Source organism: Malurus melanocephalus, unplaced genomic scaffold, assembly GCF_030028575.1.
Source record: "Malurus melanocephalus ecotype Western Australia unplaced genomic scaffold, MMel_1.1 scaffold_3, whole genome shotgun sequence".
NCBI lineage: Eukaryota > Metazoa > Chordata > Aves > Passeriformes > Maluridae > Malurus > Malurus melanocephalus.
The window spans coordinates 3,297,447-3,317,793 of NW_026623235.1; the positions used below are offsets into that span (position 1 = coordinate 3,297,447).

The following is a 20,347-nucleotide window of genomic DNA, read 5'->3' on the forward strand; positions in this document are numbered from 1 at the left end:
CACTCTRCACCTCTGTGCCCCAGCAGACTGTGCCATTAACACATACAACATATAGACAAGTTTGCTTATGGATACACAGATGATGGAAACAAGAAACAAGCAGGGAGGCTGAACCCCTTCCATCTTGCTGTCCTTGCTTTCTTCTTGCTGTTCTCCCTATCATCTACAGCGCCAAAGGGCTGTGCAACAGAATCGTGTGAAGGCAGAGAGGTCTTAAAGTGCTCAACTCCTGCTTCTCCCTGGTCCTGAAAACAGCTGTGTTCATCTGCTACTGAGCAAGGGCATGGAATACTGCTCTCTGCTATGATGCCTTGGGCTCTGATCCTATCTAATTTATGCCATATTWTCTAGCACTACCACAGATAGTCCTGCTTCCCTCTAAATGGATTCATTCATAGTTCATGAAAATACCTGCATGGAAAACAGGAAAACCCCATTGCAAAAACCCCCATGTCACACACAAAAAAAAACCCAAGCACCCAGTCCTCCTCACCTAATCACAGCAATTAACTTTTTCCTCTGGCCTATTAAATATAATCTCTCTGAATTAAACTCCACCTACCTTAACTGTCTGCATTTTCCACATACTGAAAATGTTATGTGCCATGCTGTTATCTACCACACCTTGGTAACAGTAAAACTATGCCTTGTCTGTTTATTGTTGGCAAAGGTTTTTTCTTATTTCTCCTTGAATGAACACATAAACACTGAACGGGACAGGGTGGAGAATGRAAGTCCTTCTGTGGTTAACACATTTCTCCTAAGCCCATCTGTCACCCTCATAGCAGTATCAAAGCATTGCTACTTAAGGAATTGTGTGAGGAGACTTGTGAGGGAATAAAGTCTTCTTTATTCAAGGAAAACAGAGGATAATCCAGGAATTTCACCAGTTCCRTTTATTTTTAAACAGAATGATTCAYATTGCCWTGAAAGTGAATCAACTGATTTAGAGAAAATTATTTGAACAAAAGCAACAATTATCCTCTTCCCGCACTTCTGAAGGTTTTTACTCTCCTTTTAAAGCACAGCAATACCATCTTTGGAATTGCTCAGGGTATACGAGTGAGAACCTCTTAAAATACAAAAACCCCCATAAGCTGTTATTATAGTGAAAAGTCTTTAAAGAGTCTTAATTTCAATTTTGGGTTAAAGTTGATTGGACTAGAATATTAYATGCAGACATAGGCTCTCTATTAGTTTTTTTTGTGGATTCTCTACAACCCAACAACAAAGGCAGCAGAATCCTAAGACACTGGTTGGAACTGGTGCCACAGAAATTGAAATCAAAGATGATCTCTGATTTGGACACCTTCCAGATGAAAGCACTTGGCCCAAAATGAAGTCAGAGAGTGGTTGCTTAATRGATTCCTTTTAAAAGCAAATTCATATTTTTCTCATTCAATCAGGAAAACGTTCTTATCTAAAAGGAGATTCCTTTGTCTGGGAATGGAATCCCRGATTTAGACAGTTCCACAGACTGGCAATGAAGAATATTGGGCCTCCTAGCAGCATTCTCCAGCACTTTTGACATGCAGACTTGGCTCTGCATTTCAACTGCCTACTGTACATGSCAGCATTATACTGCAGGATACAATTGTATATGGAGTCTGTCTGGCAGCCCTGGACAGTAGGTGGTCTGAATCCCTCATTACTCTTATACCATCAGATACAGGGCAGCAAGTTAAGCACTGTGAACAGAGCTCTTGGGCATGCAAKCAGAAGATGAAAACATTATCCTTTGTTCTCAACACTAGAACAGTTCTTGTATGATTTTCTTAGAGTTCAATGAAATGAGAAGCAAACCTTACAACAAGCCATTTTAAATTCTCCAGAAGCTGCTCTTCCCAAGCGTTGTCTAGCTAGACACTATGGGATGCTCTTTTGCTGTCTGAAAATATGCCCCTATTATTTCTATAAAGCATTTTTTCCTCTCTCTTTAGGAAACCAGAGACTTTTGTATCCTTTAGGCTAAGATCTTTGCCCAAATATACCTTGAGTAAGGCAGAGTGCTAGAGAGAACTTAACCAGGGAGCAAAAAGCTCCAGTTTAGGAAAGAGGATGCTCTTTCCCCTCAGTAGTCTGTTTCTGAGGTAAGAAAATGTTTTCTGAAGCAAAATGCCTCTGACAGCAAGTTTGTATGGTTCTGTTCCTGAATRTTCCTTGACTGCTTTCTTCTTTCTTTAACAAAGGTTGCATACCACACATCAAACTTCTGATTTATTTTTACATTACAAATGCAAACATTTCACGGAAAAGATCATTTTTAGCATCAGTTTTAATACAGCATGACTACCTTTACTGTACTAAGAATTCATAAGAATTGCAGAAATATAAATGTCCTCTTCTTCATTTTTCGWTACTTATTGTCGCAATCAATCAAATACAGAGTGCTAGGTATGATGTCAATTGGAAAAGAAAGATAAACTTTGGTACTTACTGATTTTTGCATACGAAGAAATTTTTTGTTAGGCAGATGGTAAACATTAGCTACTATCTAGACAATCYATATCAGCCCTCACAGACCCTGCCTGGTTTCTTTTTGAGTATGTTCCTTTGCCATCACATAGAAGGCTTGTCTGTACTTTGAAAATACCTCAATTCAATTGTAGTGTGGTACAAGCACACTTGGTGTCAGCTGTTTTACATCCACATAAATACTGCGACAGTAAGGCCAAATGTTAAGACTTTTCTGGTTTGGCAATAATGTATCTGTGCAAGTAATAGCAGTAATAGCAGTACACCCATAAAGCTATAAAAATTAACACAGGTGTGAAATACCGGTGACAATAYATACTTACCGTTCGAAACAAATATTCAGCCATTTATCAGTGTGACTCAGACTAGAGTATCCCCCTACAAAGACAGGCTGAGAGCTGGGACTGTTCAGCCTGGAGACCTCACAGCAGCCTTCCAATACCTGAAGGGGTCTACAGGGAAGGTAGGGTGGGACTCTTCATCCTGAACCGTAGTGATAAGGAAAGCGGAATGGCTTCAAACTGAAAACCAGTAGGTTTAGGTGTTAGGAAGAAATCTTTTGTTGTGAGGGTGACACACTGGGACAGGTTGCCCAGAGAAGTTGCAGCTGCCCCATCCCTGGCAGCGTTCAAAGCCAGGCTGGACGGAGCTCTGAGCAACCTGGCCTGATGGAAGGCATCCCTGCCCGTGGCAAGGGGGTTAGTATTAGATGATCTTTAGGGTCACTTCCAACCCAAACTGTTCAATGATTCTGTGATCTGACAGAGGGGTGGTGGGACTGTGTGAACATGCCGGGGGATTCTGACCAAACTTTTCAACCTCAASAGCGCGCATGCTGGCTGACCYGCCCGCAAACCCGCACTCGATGCAGCAAGCCAGAAAAACGCCCCGACTTCCGAGCGAGACGGACAGCGGCCCCTCAGGAGCGGCTCAAGCCGGTGGGACAGATGCCGGTCCCGCCCCGCCGGTCCCGCCCCGCCGGTCCCGCCCCGCCGGTCCCGCCCCGCCGGTCCCGCCCCGCCGGCTGTGACGGCACCGGCACCGGGAAGTGCTTCCGCCCGCGCGGGTCCGCGTCCCGTGAGTGCGGCGGGGCCGGGGGTTCAGTGGGGCTGAGGTGGCTGAAGCGCGGAGCGGGGCCGGGCGGGAGCGCGGGTGCGGGGCGGCTGCGGGTGCGGGGCGGCTGCGGGTCGGGGCACCGCTTCGCCCCGGCCCCGGGAGCTGAGGGAGGACAGGTCGGGCAGGTGCCGGTCCCGGAGCCCAGGGCTGCGATTTTGGCGGCTGGTTTTGGGCAAAAGCCCCGGTCGTGTCCCTTGGGAGGGATCGRGGCGGGGTGACAGCTGTGAGCGGAGGGAGGTGCGTGAGGGGCACCCGCAGTTCCACCGCCGGCAGAGCTGCGGGGCTCAGGGAGCGGTGTCCGGCCCGAGCCGTTCTGCGCTGAGCCAGCCTCGGCCGCTGGACGGTTCTRCCTTGGATAGGGCCGCGTACGGGGAAAAGGGGTGGGATGGGCGCCCTGCAGAAGTTTGCTAGGATGGGCTCGAGCGAGTATTTGATCGTTCCGTCATCACTTGTTCGTGCAGCTCGCCCCGGTGGGGCTGGGTAGCGCCGGGAGATGTCRACCCCGCCGCTGGCTGGGGCCGGGATGCCGCCGGGCGCTTTCTCCGGGACGCAGGCTCAGGCTGCCAGGGAGGTGAACACGGCTTCCCTCTGCCGCATCGGCCAAGAGACCGTGCAGGACATTGTGTTTCGAACCATGGAAATCTTCCAGTTACTGAGGAACATGCAGGTGAGAAACAACTTTATTTTTTGTGACRCTCAACTTGCCATGTTTTTATCACCGAGTGTCAGTGTATATAAACACAGGAGATGCCTTAGGACATTTAGAAAACTCAATCAAACTGCTCTAAAAAGGAGGATTGGCTGAAGAAGTGAGTACTACTCTTAATATAATTTGCTTACACCTATGTATTAAGTTAAGATGGAGAAAATTAAAAAATGCTGAATTGTCATTGCCCCCACAATGAAAAAAAGCTCTAAATACATGTAGTAACTTTTATGTATAGTGAAGTCTGTTCATAGGTCAGTTACGTTTCTCTGTTCATGTTAACATGCAGGGAGTAATTTTAGAGCAATTATCATTKATTTTTTTCWGTAATATTTTCCATATCAAACTATTTGTTTCTTTTGTTAGGAAAATGGATGTAATCCTTATTTGTGTCTGCTTACTAAGAAAACATGCAAACTTTTGTCATGTTTTCTCTGTGGAGAGTACAAAATAAATAATCACTCCCACTCCCTCTGTATTTTCATGACTCTTGTGTCACTGAATTGTGTGGCCTGGGGTTGAGACACAGAATCTCAAAGTGTAATACTTGAATCACGATGGCGTATTTAAACATTGTGAAGACACTCGCTGAAAAGTCAGGAGCATTGACAATGACCAAAGTGTAGAATACATGAATGTGTTTGAACCAGTGATTGAGCACATATAATTCAGAATTTTGCTGATAAAGAAAATTAAAATTTCAGTGATTGTTATGGGAATAGTGTGATTGTCTTATTTTAAAATGTACAAAAACCTGTCTGATATCTTTATTTATTTCACATGACAGAAACTTTAGTGTAATGTTTTTAATGTTTTGATTCTCTTAAGTTGCCAAATGGTGTTACTTATCATACTGCAACATATCAAGACAGACTGGGAAAGCTGCAGGAGCATCTCCGTCAGYTATCAATACTCTTCAGAAAACTCAGACTAGTCTATGACAAATGCAATGAAAACTGTGCTGGGCTTGATCCTGTTCCCATAGAAGTAAGTATCTTTATTTATGTATAAGTTGTAAATCAAAATACCATTCTGGATAGCAAATCATCCATCCTCCTCAGTTGCAGAAGGCTCATAGCGGGTTTTAACAATACTGAAATTGTTCAGTGGACTGAATTCTATTTATTAATTAAAACTCGTTGAAAGATTGTGATTTCACATTAATATCATCAATTCTTGGGGTGGATTCCCATCAAGCTGGAGGGATTCCATTTGAAATTTTTCCCTTGTATTTGGCACTGGTGAGGCTGCATCTCAGTGTAGGCCATACTCTGTCCAGGATGGACATTGAGGGGCTGGAGCATGTCCAAAGAAGGGCAGTGGAGCTGGGGAAGGGTCTGGAGCACAAATGTGATGAGGAGCAGCTGAGGGATGTWTAGCCAGGAGAAAAGGATGCTCAGGGCAGACCTCTCCTCTCTSTACTGCTCCCTGAAAGGAGATTGTAGCCAGGTGGGGATCAGCTTTTTTCTTCCAGGCAAGTAGCAATAGGACAAGAGGACATGGTCTCAAGCTCTATCAGGGGAGGTTTAGATTGGACATTAGGAGGAGTTTTTTCACAAAAAGGGCAATTAAACAGTGGACCAGCCTGCCCAAGGAGGTGGTGGAGTCACCATCCCTGGAGGTGTTCAAGAAACAACTGGACGTGGYACTTAGTGTGTAGTTGACATGGAGTTCTGTCATAAGCTGGACTTGATCGCAGAGGTCTTTTTCAGCCTAATTGATTCTGTGATTCTGTAAAAGCAAATGTAATTTAAAATTTTAGCCTTTTTCCTCTGGCTTAATTTCCCCCAGGAAAGAAAGAGGATCAGGGCAATTTTTTTAAAAGAAAGGGGAAAAGGTGGGAAAAAAGCCTACTTCAAGCTGTCACCTGTCAGCCTGGCTCCTAAGTAATAAGTGTTAGTTACTTTCTCTGGCCATCAGTCTGTGCCTCCATCGTTCCCTTACTCAGCTATTCCCTACCTGCTGGCCAGTATAAACAAAACCTAAATGTGCAGTGGTGATARAAAAGTTACAACATAAGACTTCCAGGAAGGAGGATTGGCAAAAGTTTTTTTTAATCAAAGTGCTGTTCCTCATAAAATCTAAATTTCATCTTCCCCCTCATAAATTGTTTCTAATTTCTAGTAATACTCTTAAACCCTGATTTATGTTACAATTCGAGTTGCTACTGCTCTATATTAACCAGAACTTAKAAATTCTTTAATTACTGACCTCTGKATTTGGAGGCAACTTTGGTAACMGACTTTTGATTGTCCATTGMATTTTAATCATATASRCATTAYATTCAAAGTTTGAGTCTCCTAATTGAATAGGAATAAAGAAATTAAGGAGTCCATTCTATGCAGTTTATTCTAGACTACTATTTCAGTTAGCAATCACTGACTTTTGATGAAGATTTTAGGGAAATGTGTCTGGAAACCTGACAGCAAGCCAGGCAGTAAGTTTATTTTCCCATTTAATAAAATGAAACCTGTTTTCATGGTGTGTTGACTTGTGTGTAATAACCAGATAGTTGTGTCCTCTTAAAAAGCTTTTCATTATTTTCTCATGGAAATGGGATCAGGTGGGGTTGGGTTTTTTTGTCTGTTGTTGGAAGTTATAAAAATTTTCACATTTTTTCCTGTTACCAGGATGAAAAAGAAGCCCATAGAGAAAATGAGAAGTCACCTCAGGCTCTTTAAATGCAAGGTTTCACTTGCTTATGCACAGCAAAGTTTTTATCAATAGTTGGAGGGGTGATATTTCATCTTCTTAGTATTTTCTGCTCTGAAGTCAGTAGATGCTTGCCTGCTCATGTTTTTATTGGTTAGTGTGAATGACAGTGGCATACCATTCTTCTGGGATCAGTTTTCTGAAATTCTTCTTCCAGTATTTCAATAATAGTCTCAATCGTATTATTTAGTGGCTGACATTCTAACCATATCTTTCCAATATATCAACAAAACTCYTTTTACACAGTCAAGATAAGTCAGTGTCTATTAGTATTGCTTAGTTCATTATTATTGATATGAGAGTTTATTTTTTTGTTAACATGTACTTTTAGTGTAATAGGTGTTATTAAATTTCTGTTCACCTACATAGCAAGGGATGAGGTAATTGTGGAGGAGATGTGGCTACAAAGTTTAAATTTCCTGCTTTGTGTATTAGGTGTAGTTCTGCTTTTCTTTTTGAGTTTGTTGGTTTTTTGTTATCTATCACCTTTTCTGAAAGACAGGGAATTTCAAAGGAAATGTTCTACTCCAAATGCTACTTTATTTTTCTGTGAGAGAGTTTTTTCCAAGAGATTTAGCAGCCCCACTACTTCTTCTTTATGGTTTGCAAATGTAGTAAGTGGTTTTACTACTTTTCATTGGCAGAGTTTAGTGTGGTAGCTTTTGTYCATTTTCTAAGCTTAAAAGAATGGCTGCAAAAATTTTTGTATAGAAGGAAATTCGGTTTTCAGTAGGTTAAMTCAAAGTTAAGTTCTCCATCAGAGTGCTGAAGGCACTGAATAMTTTGTAATATTGCACTCAAGTAACAAGTTAATATGCACTTGATGAGCAGCTTGCACCCAGGCTAAATTTTCAACTGTCTTCTTGCTCACTTTCATCAGTCTAGTCTTCCATTTGTCTGTAGTGTGTATGTGAACACGGATGTGATTTTGCATGGTTCAGGGCAGAAAAAGCAAAGACAGAATATGGACTTAGTAGATGTATTATTTTAAAATAGATTTTTAGTTTAGCAATACAAATACAATAAAGCTTGGGAGTGTTCTGACACAGAAGCAAGTATTTGTTTTATTTCTAGTGTGTTTACTGATTCTTTTCAATTTTTTTTTTTAGCAAGGAAGCGTACATTAGCATTCATTTAGAAATTCTTCATCRAGGATTTTTGGCCTTGTTGAAGCCTACAAAAAAGACAGCACAATATGGCCTTCTCCAGCCTAAACAAAATTATGATTCTGTGTGTCTAAGAACACAGTGGGAAATACTTACAGGMAAACTTACTTTAGGTAACTGTGGGCCTGGCCTTAAGAGTAGCCAAACAGAGATTCATTAAAATAACAAGTCATAACTAAAGTATTAASCAAGTAACTATGTAAATCCAGTCATATTTATGATTAGTATATCACTAAAATGCCTTATAATAACAATAACTTCATGTTTGTGGTATTTCTTAGTGTGGGATAGTAAATTTTTTAATCCCTGTCTACAGAATTCAAAACTATAAGGATTATCCATGATAAACATCTKAAAATGGAAAGACTGGCTACTACCTGCAGTTACAAAATTTCTTTGGTCTGGGCATGGTGGTGTGGGGGGTTGTGTCTTTTTGAAGCACACAGTTTTCCTGGAGAGCCAACTGAAGTCATTCCAAGRCCTTTAGGCTTGAGGTAGCAAACAGGTTTGTCTCCCCTTTCTCTTGGGCAGTTAGAACCTGTGCAGAAAATGGTAGTACCTCATGTATTTCTGGGATTTGATTTTTTTTCTCTTTTTCTTCTCTTTTTTCTTCTTTTGTTTTTCCTTTTTTCTTTTTTTTTTTTTTTTAAATTTTTGCTGATGTTTTTTGTTTTCACAGCAACTTATTCCATATGTTGAAGAAGATGGCTCCAAGCATGATGATCGTGGTGCTGCAAGTCAGCTTCGTTTTGCTACTGAAGAGAGAAGGGAAATCATGGAAGTAAATAAGGTAASAAAGTTGAAATTAATTTGCATAAAATGAGAAATGTTTTTTGCACGCTATAAAGCTTAAATTTCTAGATTGCTGTGCTAAATACAGTGTGTGTGATGAGTGCCATCAGAATTGGAGATAAATACTTTTTGCATACAAATATTCAGAATTGACCTTTTAGTTAAACAACTTTTTTTTAGCTGTACCTCTGGCAGTAGAGTTTTGGTTTCCTAACAATTTTAACTTGTGTCTCTTTTAAAACTAACATGTATTCTTATGAATACAGTGTGTTATATTTATGTGTAACCTGCTAGATAGTGACAGGGCAAACTGAACTAAGGTGCCCAGTGAACTTGTTAATCTTCAAAACTTACCTTAGATGTTAAAAAAAWTTATATTGGACACCTGATGTGTAAATGTTATTGCAATTATGTGAGTTGGTAAGAATTTTCAGGGCTACCTTCTGTATTTGACAGTTTGAGGAWGACTGTTCATTTTGTAAAGAGAAACATTTATCGAATCTTGGCACATTCAGAAAAAAAAGTACTATGAATTATAAATGTTAAAGGAGTTTAAGTGTTAAATTTTCAGTTTGAGTGGCATTGTGCATTTGGGTACAATTATTAAAGATGGATTCAAATCCAGAAGTAATTATGCTGTACTAATATTGAGATTAAAAATATGTAGTTTTACCAGACCACAATTTTTAAACTTGTTTCTTCAATCTGTAAAGTACAAAAATAGGATTAAACAAATACTTCTATAGCTGTAATATCTGTAAATGCTCYGTAAAAAGGAGTTACAATCTACAAAAATAAGTGAACAAAAGAAATAAAAGAATAAAATGTTTATTTATGGAAAGAATAATTGATGGATTTTCAGCTTTTAAAATAYTTCAAGTATTTTCATTTGTCTTCCACAATCAGACATGTATTGAATTTTTCATAACCCATTTGTTTAGAAAAATGCATGTGTATTGTACAGGAGAAAATGAGGACTACGTGAATTTAGAGAAATGCAGTTGTCAGCTTTCCTGTTGAAATCTTTCTCTTCAATGCTGATGTAGCAGGGTTGTATACATTACATTGTATGTAACGTTGTACTGTGAATTTATGCACATTTATTTGCAATTTTTAAGTGTTAATAAGCTTAACTGTCCATATTTGCTGTGGCTTTAATAATTCTATGACATGGTTTTGCCCTTGTTGTTSTACTTGTATGCTAATATGGTTTTAAACCTCCTTGGTGTGATCTTGTGAAAATAATTTCATAAATTTTTATGAAGAGTTCTGAACCTTAAAAAGGTTGATGGTGTTGCAGGACCATTGGTAGCAAACTGGTAATTAAGAATGCATTGAAACCTTTTAAATCTGGTCTGAAATCCTATATTTACACTTAAATGCCTGGWCCTAGTTTCCAGATTTTCCACAGTRAATCTTCACAAGATAGTTGAACTTTCTCTAGTATTCTTGTGGACAAATACTTAGTAACTGCAGTAAAAAAAATTTACACTTCTTGTTTTTTGAATGTTTGCTGATTTTTTTATTTTGTCTCTCTCCAGTTGTATAAGGACATCTACTACCATTTTCAAAATTCAAATTTTAATWCAGTACAGAATAGGAAATGCTTTTATGACTGGAAATATATAAATTCTTTTTGCAAAGAAAAATCACTAGAATCAGATTATTGGTCTAATTTCCAACGCTGGTTGTTGGGCTCAAGGAGGGCTTGCTGTGGTTCTTAGCTGTCACACTTGACAGCTCTTCAGTCCTCTGTAGTATGTAATGTCCACCTCCAACTCAATTTGATGAATTCATTTCAGGAAAATTTCAGTAATACAAAATGTTGATGGAAATGCTGTGATGGAGAAACCAACATGATAGTTRAAGAAGCTTTTTATATTCTTGACCAAGTCTTTTCTTCTTTCGGCTCCTTGTCACGTTCTTACCTAATCCTTTTTGCTGTGATAGGCATTTTTTCCATCTTGCATGTTATTGCAAAAAATATTATTGCAGTAACCTGATACTTTGATATTATTGTGATATTTTARTGAATTCTTAGACTTGCCCTGGATCTCCTAATTTTTCCCTTCTTGCTGTGATATCCCAGCTAGTCTGATTTCTGCAGTGGCTCTGGATGTATGTAAAAGGCACAAACTGCCCCACAGTGTGGAGCACTGCCWGTGCTAGCACTAGCTCTTTATAAACCTTGTGGATCATATATTCTCACACAAAAATGCCCTTGGTTCCAAGAATCTCTGACTTGAAAAACAGCAGCCTTGCTTTGCTACTGCAGTTCTCTGGGAAGGGAACATCCTTAGTGGAGGAGGAGGGGAGCATTCCTTTACTCCCCATCTCATTCCTGGGGCAGGAGAACCTGTTGATGTATCAGAGTTCCTACAAACTGCAGGAGCTTTTGCTGTTGGTTTGCTGTGTAGTGAAATCTTTTGGTCTTACTTAATTATTCTGCTTTTTTAGWCTTAACTTTTAGGTCAGAAAGTTTAATGTGCTGACCTTGGTTATGTAAGTATTTGCCTGTTAATTCAAAATATAGATTAGTTTACAAAGCAATGAATTTCCATCCTAGTAATTCAGTAATAATTAGCAACTGTAGTTTAAATAAAGCCTATTAAGCTTTATAGCACAAGGGACCCCACAGTAAAAAGTCTGTACAKTTACTATAAAACAAACAAACCATTTCTTGAGCACTGACTACCTCTATCTTTTGTCTTAAACAATTCTCTCTTGAAGTTCCCAAAAATGTAGCTGATTCTTTTTATCTGTATGTGCTTTCTGGGCTTGTAAATTGTTTAGGTGGTTGACTTTTTTAATAAATTACTGTTCTAGAATCAGTTTAGCATTTGTACTTGTCTTCTAGTACAAGCCTTGATCCATTTTTCATTGAAAATTACCTATTGACAGCAAGTGGAAAGTGTAACCAAGATTTCCCCTCTTCTGTTCATGTTTTTTGAGTGTTTAATGTGTCTATAAGTTTTTTACTTGTTAAGTATAGCATCATCAGTATTATTTTCAAGATGTGASTCTCACCTTAGGTCTTATAGTACATTTGGCAGGACTTGAAACAGAGAACAGCAAATCAAAAATTGAGAATGATTTAACCWGTGTTGCTGCCCTATCAGCAATTTTCTTTACTGTTCTCTTTTAGAAATGGAGCAACAGCTCAGGTTTCATTCATGCTGTAGGTCTGGTWTCAATGAAGCACTTAGGAAAACCTAAGTAGTGTAAATACATTGGTTGAAAATGAAGCAAAATTAGGGCATTCCAGGTAACCCTTTAGAAAACAAGCATATTTGATATTCGTAATTAATGTTTAAGTGTTTAACAGTRATCTTACTGAGAGAGGAAAAGACAATCTACATGGCAGACATTTAAGTTAAGCTGTTATGAGTTTAGCTCTGGGCTTTTTTTGATAAAGCATTGTGCCTTGCAGCTGATGTTGTTCAGGACTATGCCAAAGACCTAAATTCCTTTTAAACTACCTTTCACACTACTTGCATGTATTTTAATTAGTTTTGTGTGTGTAGAGTSCTTTTTACCCAAAATATAAGCATGCACCACAGAGCGCTTTGGCAAGAATTGAAGCATTCATTACTTGGACACCTTGGCGGGTTAATCTGCACTGGAAACACTTCCATCATTTTTAGAGTACTCAAACTGACTCTCTGCAATGGTAAAATCAGAGGAATTTAGGCTCAGTGGGAGTTCTGGAGATTGCCTTGTTCAGCCCCCAGCTCAAAACGGCCAACCAGCAAAGTTAAGATCCAGTTGCTCCAATTTACATGTGGTAGCATCTCAAATACGTGTAAGGATACCTTTTTTTGGCCTCTCTTAAGGGTTGATTTTTACTGTGAAAGTTTTGCTATTGTTACATTGGAAGTTTCTGTGCTGTAGCTTATATATTCACTGCCCCTCATACTTTTGCTGTGTACTCTCAAGCAGAGTCCAGCTTTGTCTTCTCTGTGTTCATTAGGTAGCTGAAGACAGTACTGTGGTCCTGCCCTATAGCTTCTCTGCTTGAGACTGAACAAACACAGCTTTAATAATTATGGTGGCCTTCCACTAGACATTATCCAGTATGATAGAGCTTTGTGTTAATCCCCAAATTGGACAATTGTTCTCCACAGCCAAGCAGAGAAGAGTAACAATTTCACCTGAGCTGAGAGGTACGCTCTTGCTAATATGGGGCAGAGTGCAGTTTGTCTTCCTTGCCGCAAAARGATCTGCTGATGACTCAAGTTCAACTTGTCAGAAAGTATCAAAAAGGACCTCAGAGCCTTTTCTGCAAATTTCGTTTCTATTCAGTCAGCCCTCTGCCTGTGCTGTTGTATGAGTTGTTTCTGTGAGCAGATATGAGATGTTGCTTTAATTGAAGTTCCTGAGATAGGTGTTGGCCTGCCTTTCCCACCTGTTGAGGTCTCTCTGAATACAATATCCTACCACTGAGTATGTTTTTCACTTTTCCCARTTAGGCATTGTCTACCAATTTGATAACTTTATTGTGGTGATTAGGTCATTAAGTGTGGATTAGTCATAAATAAGAATATTAAGAATATTCATCTTAGTATCACTCCTGATAAACTTTAATACTGATGATCCCAGCATTTAGAATCCTGTAGTCCAGCTCWTTTTCCACCATCCCAGTAATCCACCTATCCAAACCATGTTTCTCCAATAAGACTACAAGACAGTGAGAGACTGTGTCAAAAGCCTGACTAATATGAAAGTAAAAAAAAAACCCCACTCTCCCTTTGCCAGACAGCCAGTCATTTCTTGATAGAAAGCTATCCTGTTGGTCAGGCACTCAAGGCATCTTTAGTAAATCCAGAATGACTGTTCCCAGGCACCTTATAATTCATGTGTCTGGGTATGACTTCCAGAAGGATTTGCAGCATGATTTTTCTGGAGTCAGGGGTTAGGCTGACTAGCCTGTAGCTTTCTGTATCCCTCTCCTTCCCTTTCTTGCAGATGTGTTAGTTTTCTTTTTCATCAGAAGCATCCCCCCTTTCCAACAGAAAATTACATACAGTGGTCTTATTATCTCATAAACCAGTTTTCTCAGCATTCAGATGCATTATTATTCTAGATAATGAAATATTTCCTTTTCAGTATAAAATATTGTACACAAASTTTTTCACATTGTGTCTTATATCAAAACCCTATAATGCTTATAAAGCTGAAAAAAGTTAGAAAAATGTGAGTATAAAGCTGTCTGTAAAATCCCAATTGTCCCCTTTTGTCCTCATTTAGATGTATATTATACAACCTTTATTGCAATATCACATTTGGTTCCTCTCCCCACCTTTCCACTTTGTTTTTGRGAAGAGTCCTTTGAGCTATTCTGTATTTATTGCAGACCAGGCACTATTTAGATTGAATCAGTATTGTAGTAAATAAGATTATAAAAATCCTGGTTTGTGTATTGTGTAACTGGCATTAGACTATTGAGTGAGCAGGGAATTTGGGAATGAGAAGGAAGATTTATTGTGTGTAGTGAGTAACTAAGGCAGCTTTTGGGAACTGAGTTTTTTTTTCTCTGCCACAAATTGTCTGGAGTAGTTATTCATTCTTCCCCTTATGGCTCGTGGTAGCTTTGAATATGTGGGAAACTGTTAAAATAAGAAGTTTAGAGATGAATGTGAATCTTAAATGTCTTTGGACAAAGTTGGCAGCAGTGCAGTTTTATCTGTAGTGTTYGTGTGACTGAGTTTGCCATCTGTAACTGAGGATCATACATCTGTGTGATTTTCATGTTAAGAATGGGGAAGTAACACTGACAAGTGTGGTGGAGAAGCACCTTGGGGAATGAATAATTCCATTACAAGCTACAGAGCTTAGATGGTACTCAGTAAATAAGACCTCAGACCTCGTTGTTGAACGATAAAAAAGCAAACATCCATCTATTTGAATGAATTATTCCTTATTCCTCTCAGAACAACAGATCAGTGGATAAATACAATCCTGTCTGGGTCACTAGGTGACAAGTATTGAGCATGCAGCAGAGCACAGGCTGTCACTGGTGYTKCTGTTTCTTTCAAGGATGCAGGGTTGCACATGCAGAAAGAGCCAGGTTTCCTTTCAGCTGTCAGGTGAGGAGCAAGGCAGAAAACTCAGTCTCTCATTTCTGCTAAGTGTAGAACAGTCATGCCTGTGGATGACATCAGGAAAAGCTGTAAATACTGGACAATGAGCATGTTAATGTTTAATTGCACAGCAGTTACTGTATTAGTGATKAATATTTTTTATTCCTTTGGGAAAAGCTATAAATAGATTGATAYATGAATTTATTATGATGGAAAGTAAGCCTTGGTATCAATTGAGCAGCCATAAGTTAAGACATCACTTGGCAGCTTTAAGAGAGCTTGAGCAAAGTGTTGATGGTGTTTTTTCTAACTTTTTTTCCAGCTATATGCATATAACATTGTAGTAGTCTCTTGACTACCAGAGGAAAAAAGAAAAAAAGCAAGTTTTTCCACCTTCTCACTCCTTCCTTATGAAGGACTCATTTTAAAAAAGAGCAGTATAAATACCACTCTTCTATTACAAACATCCTGTTTTTGTAGAATTTCTTGGACTTGACTTGCCTGGRAAAACAGAGGCCACTGTCAGCTTTGTAAGGCTTTCAAGAATCATTTCCTACAGCAGTTTAATGGTCAGGAGTAGCATGAGTATTGTGTCCAGCTCTGGGTTCCTCAGCACAGGAAAACGTGGACCTCTTGGAGTGGGTTTAGAGGAGGGCTGCAAAAATTATCAGAGGGATGGAACAACTACATATGAGGAAAGGCTGAGAGAGTTGAGGCTGTTCGACTGAAGGAGAGAAGACACCAGGGACATCTTACAGCAGTCTTTCAGTAGCTGAAGGGGGCTTATAAGAAAGATGGGGATAAGCTTTATAGCAGGGCCTGTTGCGATAGGGCAAGGGGTAATGGCTTTAAATTAAACGAAGACAAATTTAGAATAAATATAAAGAAGATATTTTTTTAGGCTGAAGGTGATAAAACACTTGTCCTGAGAGGTGGTAGATGCCCCATCCCTGGAAACATTCACCGTCAGGCTGGATGGGGCTCTGAGCAACCCGATCTAGTTGAAGATGGCCCTGCTCATGGCAGGGTCRGACTAGATGATCTTTAAAGGTCCCTTCCCACCCAAACTGTTCCGTGATTCTATGCTCATGSGAAAGAACATGATGCAAATTCTTTGTGGTACAGTCCTAATCAACAAAGTAAACATATTTTTCCTAATTTTGCTAAGATTTGTGCAAGTAAAGGTATTGCAGTTATTAATATTTAATATTACACTGAGACACTGAGATGTTCTTCTGACCTTAATTATTGTAGATCTTGAATAGAGCAGGCAAAAACTGCAGCTGGCACAGCATTCAGGAGAATGATCTTAAGAATGATCTTATATATAAATTTCCAAGATGGAAATAGATCTTTGCTTTTTTTTTTTTTTTCCCTTAAGCAGAAGAAGAGCCTGTACAACATAGGCAAGTATTGTTGATGCTTTTGCAAGTACTATTTGGAATACGATCTTGTTCTTCCACAGTGTTGCATTATTTTCTTTACCTGAAGAAGAGACTTCTAACAAGTGGATTCAGTGCAGTGTAATGACTCATAGTGATGCTTTAGTTTTAAAATTTGAAGGATACCTGAGCTTAAAATGAGGAGAGAGACTGGAGCAGTATGCAAAGGAAGGTTCTGATACATCTCTGATAGCGAGTTGTGAATTGTATGTAGACAGCACTGGTTTCTAATAAAAAGCTAGTGAACCAAAAATGGCTTTTTGTGAAAAATTTGTTTCAGTCAAATGCCGTACTGAACCCAAATCTGTATGAAACATGGCAGGTTCTTTGTGGCATCTTTTCTACCTTGAAAGACAGCTATTTTCTAGATGTATGTTAATGGTTATTTATGTTATGTTATGTGTTTATGTTATGCTTACTTKAATTTATATGGGTTTTGTGCTTCAGTATATGTTCTCATAAATGACATTCCTGACCTAAGCCAACTAAGGTCTTGTTGGTTGCTGGAAGGTGCAGTCCTTGCCACTTCCATCACAACGGCCGTAATACTTACAAGGTCAGTCAAAATGGATCCCATTGAATATTAACATCACCAAAGAAGACCTCCTCATGTTGGTGTTCAGTCAGATCACTTTTCTGAGAGAGAGGGACTAACAGAAACATGCCTGACARATGTAACTTGAATGTAGGTCTCCTAAACTCATTATAAACTGCCTCATATAGTTTCCCTGTGCGATCTCAAAACAGCTTTAAGTCAGAAGCTGTAGCAAGCATGTAGGATGAAGTTCTTTTTCTTGTTTCACACAACTGTTAATCCTGAGAAGCAGTCTAGGGTTCAACTAAGTCATTTCAACAGAAGGAGGAAAGAGTGGGAGACAACTTGCAAGCAATCTGTTCAAATGAAAATTTGTCATTGCTGCAGAAGCTGCTTCAAGATCTCGCCTATTTCCTGAGAAGGCCATTTCACCTATCTTTTCAAGGTTAGACTTGAGTTGAAATGTTCCTACTGGCTCAGCAAAGTCTTAAGCAGAGGCCAGCACTTCCAGTGGTGCAGAACATATTAATTATGTAGTACTTTGTGGTGTGGACCACTGTCTGTCAAAGATCAGTAACAAAGATCACTGTATGCATTTCAATTAGGAGACTGTGCACCCTGAAGTGGATTTTTTCCTCTTCTTTATTCTTTCAACAGCCTAGCAACCCAGGGATGGTGCTTCAGCTTAGATGTTTTTTCTGTCTCCAGAAAAAGTAGAGGAGCTAAGAAATTAGCTCTTCACTAAAGATGAGGATCTAAAATTATCTTTAGATAAATAAACAATTTTATACTTCTTGTCTTTAGAGATGCTTTGAAAACAAATGAAATCCAKTCTGAAGGTTCCCTTGTCTAGCATCAAATAAAGATCAAACATTTTACAGTGTCATAATACTTGCACAAGAAAGGAAAAACACTCTTACAGAATGAGTCTTTCAAGCATAACTTGCACAAAGTTCATGTGAGTAACACTATTTAACAGTACAGTTAGACATGGATGGAGAGAGAAAACAATCTGCCTGTYAGAGGTCAATGGCTCTTATTTCTGTCTGTGGCTTGAATTACCATCACCAACTGTTCCGCCTTCATTTTCATTGATGAAGGATTTGAAATACCTTGAAATGGCACACCCTCAGTATGAGGGAGTTACAGCTTGCATTATAGCAGTAATGTGATGTAATAGTCACTGATTTCTCTAGGACTGAATGTTGAGGATGGCAAACAACATTGTATTTAAAACTGCCACTGGTATGAACATGCTTGTTTGTCTCATCCCTCTTGTGCTTTCTCAAGCATCAAGATCTTGCATTCATGATCTTTTGTAGGAAGACCCTTGCAATTCTGTCATGTGGATGCTGTGGTAGCTACACATGTCTTGGTTTCCCTCTTGTCTTTAGGAGCTGGATGTTATGACATCTTGGATCAGCAAACAGAAAAGAAAGGAGCATTAGATATATACATATAGTTACCTTTAAAACACTTTTTAGTCTGTCAGATTATTGACTAGAAACTCCTTGTTAGTGCACATAAACTGTCCTACATCTGTTTTTGTATCCTTCTTGGGAGTCTGGATCAAGTATTGTCTTTCTTCCAGGGAATGTGCCCTGCAAAGTCTGTACTATTTCCCTTACTATGTTCCACATGTAATCTAAGACTAATTACTGTATTACTTCAGACTGGTTTTACAGATCTGAAGTGAATAGGCTTCCTTTTTTCTCTGGACTTCTTTCCCAGCTCACCAGCTGGCAACTTAAAAATATTGTTGTGTTGACTGCATCAAAATTCAGGAGACTTTAGGATATTGCTTTGTTTTGTCTCTTCCAGTTACTTGATTTGAGCCGTGCATTTAATGTATTGCCATTTGTGTAGTGCAAATAACAAAGTTACATCAAGCCTGAAACATTTGGGTCTGTTTTGATGGTAGCAAGTCTTCCCTGTGCTTTCACTTCACTTGGAACTCTAGACTTCCCTAATGAATAAGTGGTTTGATCCCTAGTGTGAGAAGGCTGGCATCTTATCAAATCAGAATTAAATTAATTGAAGGGCAGACTATGTACTGTTAACAACAACCTAACTTACTTCTTAACAGCTTTGATTTGAGCAGGAAAATGAATAAATGAGACAATAAATATGAGTATTATTGTGAAACATGAAAGGTTAGGGAAATGGTGTGATTTCTTAACGCACCAATATTTCTTCCGTAGAGACATAATTTTTTAGTTTTGACTGTGCAGCCAAATAAAAGCTGATTTGCTGTTCTCCTGTTCCCCCAAATGCGTCTGCAGTTTGCAAAAACGAATGCACAATTTTAAAGAAATCAGCTTGCTTGGGAAAACCTTTTTCAAGACAGGACTCTTTACACATCATGGTTGACCTACTTAGCAGAAGGGCTGCAAAACCTTGATTTGCTTCACCTATACCTTGTGTTTTGTTCAGACTTGTACTGTTAATCCCTCATTTTTCTCCAAACCCAAGTTATAAAGCATATATTCACATAAATTTACCTGCTCCCCAAATTCTTTCTTCCAGCTTAGGATGTTCTCTTCAAAGTGAGGACTGAACCCTGCAAGCCTCCAGCTTTTGAAGGTGTCAGGTGTTTTGATAAAAGGCTGCTGTGAAAAGAAACAACRTTCCCCATCTAGCCATGGTCCTTAACTCTTGAGGCTTTCTTSTRTTTTTAGAATGTGGTTTAAAGGGGRTGTATTATCCCACTAATAGTGCTYACYGACAACTGAGATTAAGATTCATATGACATTTCATAGCATTGTAACTTGTTTGTTGATTTTTTGAGTGTGTTATTTGAATTGATCTCAAAAAAACTTGTAATAAACTCTTCCCACAGAAACTGAAACTGAAAAATCAGCAGCTGAAGCAGATCATGGATCAGTTACGAAATCTTATTTGGGACATAAATGCCATGTTGGCTATGAGGAACTGAACAAGGAAAATCAAACTTTGTAACTGAAGAAGATACCAACCTCTTTGAGTATGCTTAACTTCCTTCTAAGAAGTAACATGTTTTTCCACAATTATATTGCAATAATGTTTGAAGTCTTCAAGATTAAAATGTTGGATTGTTTTCTAATAACTTATATGGTGTTTGGTTTGTTTTTATGCAAGATTCCGCCTATAAGTTTTACCTGAGATACTCACTTAGGCTGTACAGACTCAGTAATTTACAGTAGTAGTTTGGATTGCTATGCAAATAGGGGTTTTTATAAATAAAGTGTTTCTGGCTTTTCTTTATAATACAATTAAAATTTTTAAAAGCATGTATTTGTATGCCACTGTGCAGTTCAAACAGCCTCGACAGAGAGGAAAAGTTG

General features: G+C 38.9%; 1 protein-coding gene across 2 annotated transcripts; it reads left to right on the top strand.

Annotated features, from left to right (window-relative positions):
- The first annotated feature begins 3,468 nt into the window (after positions 1-3,468).
- Positions 3,469-20,113, top strand: MED30 (mediator complex subunit 30). Of its 2 annotated transcripts, none has more exons than XM_057367818.1 (5): positions 3,469-3,552; positions 4,053-4,258; positions 5,126-5,284; positions 8,855-8,965; positions 19,864-20,113. In XM_057367818.1, exons 2-5 carry the CDS (start codon positions 4,085-4,087, stop codon positions 19,957-19,959), a joined length of 540 nt encoding a protein of 179 aa, XP_057223801.1. In that variant the 5' UTR covers positions 3,469-3,552; positions 4,053-4,084; the 3' UTR covers positions 19,960-20,113. The 2 variants fall into 2 exon arrangements, with proteins under 2 accessions (XP_057223801.1, XP_057223808.1); XM_057367825.1 differs by having other exon boundaries at positions 3,521-3,589.
- Positions 20,114-20,347: the final 234 nt, after the last annotated feature.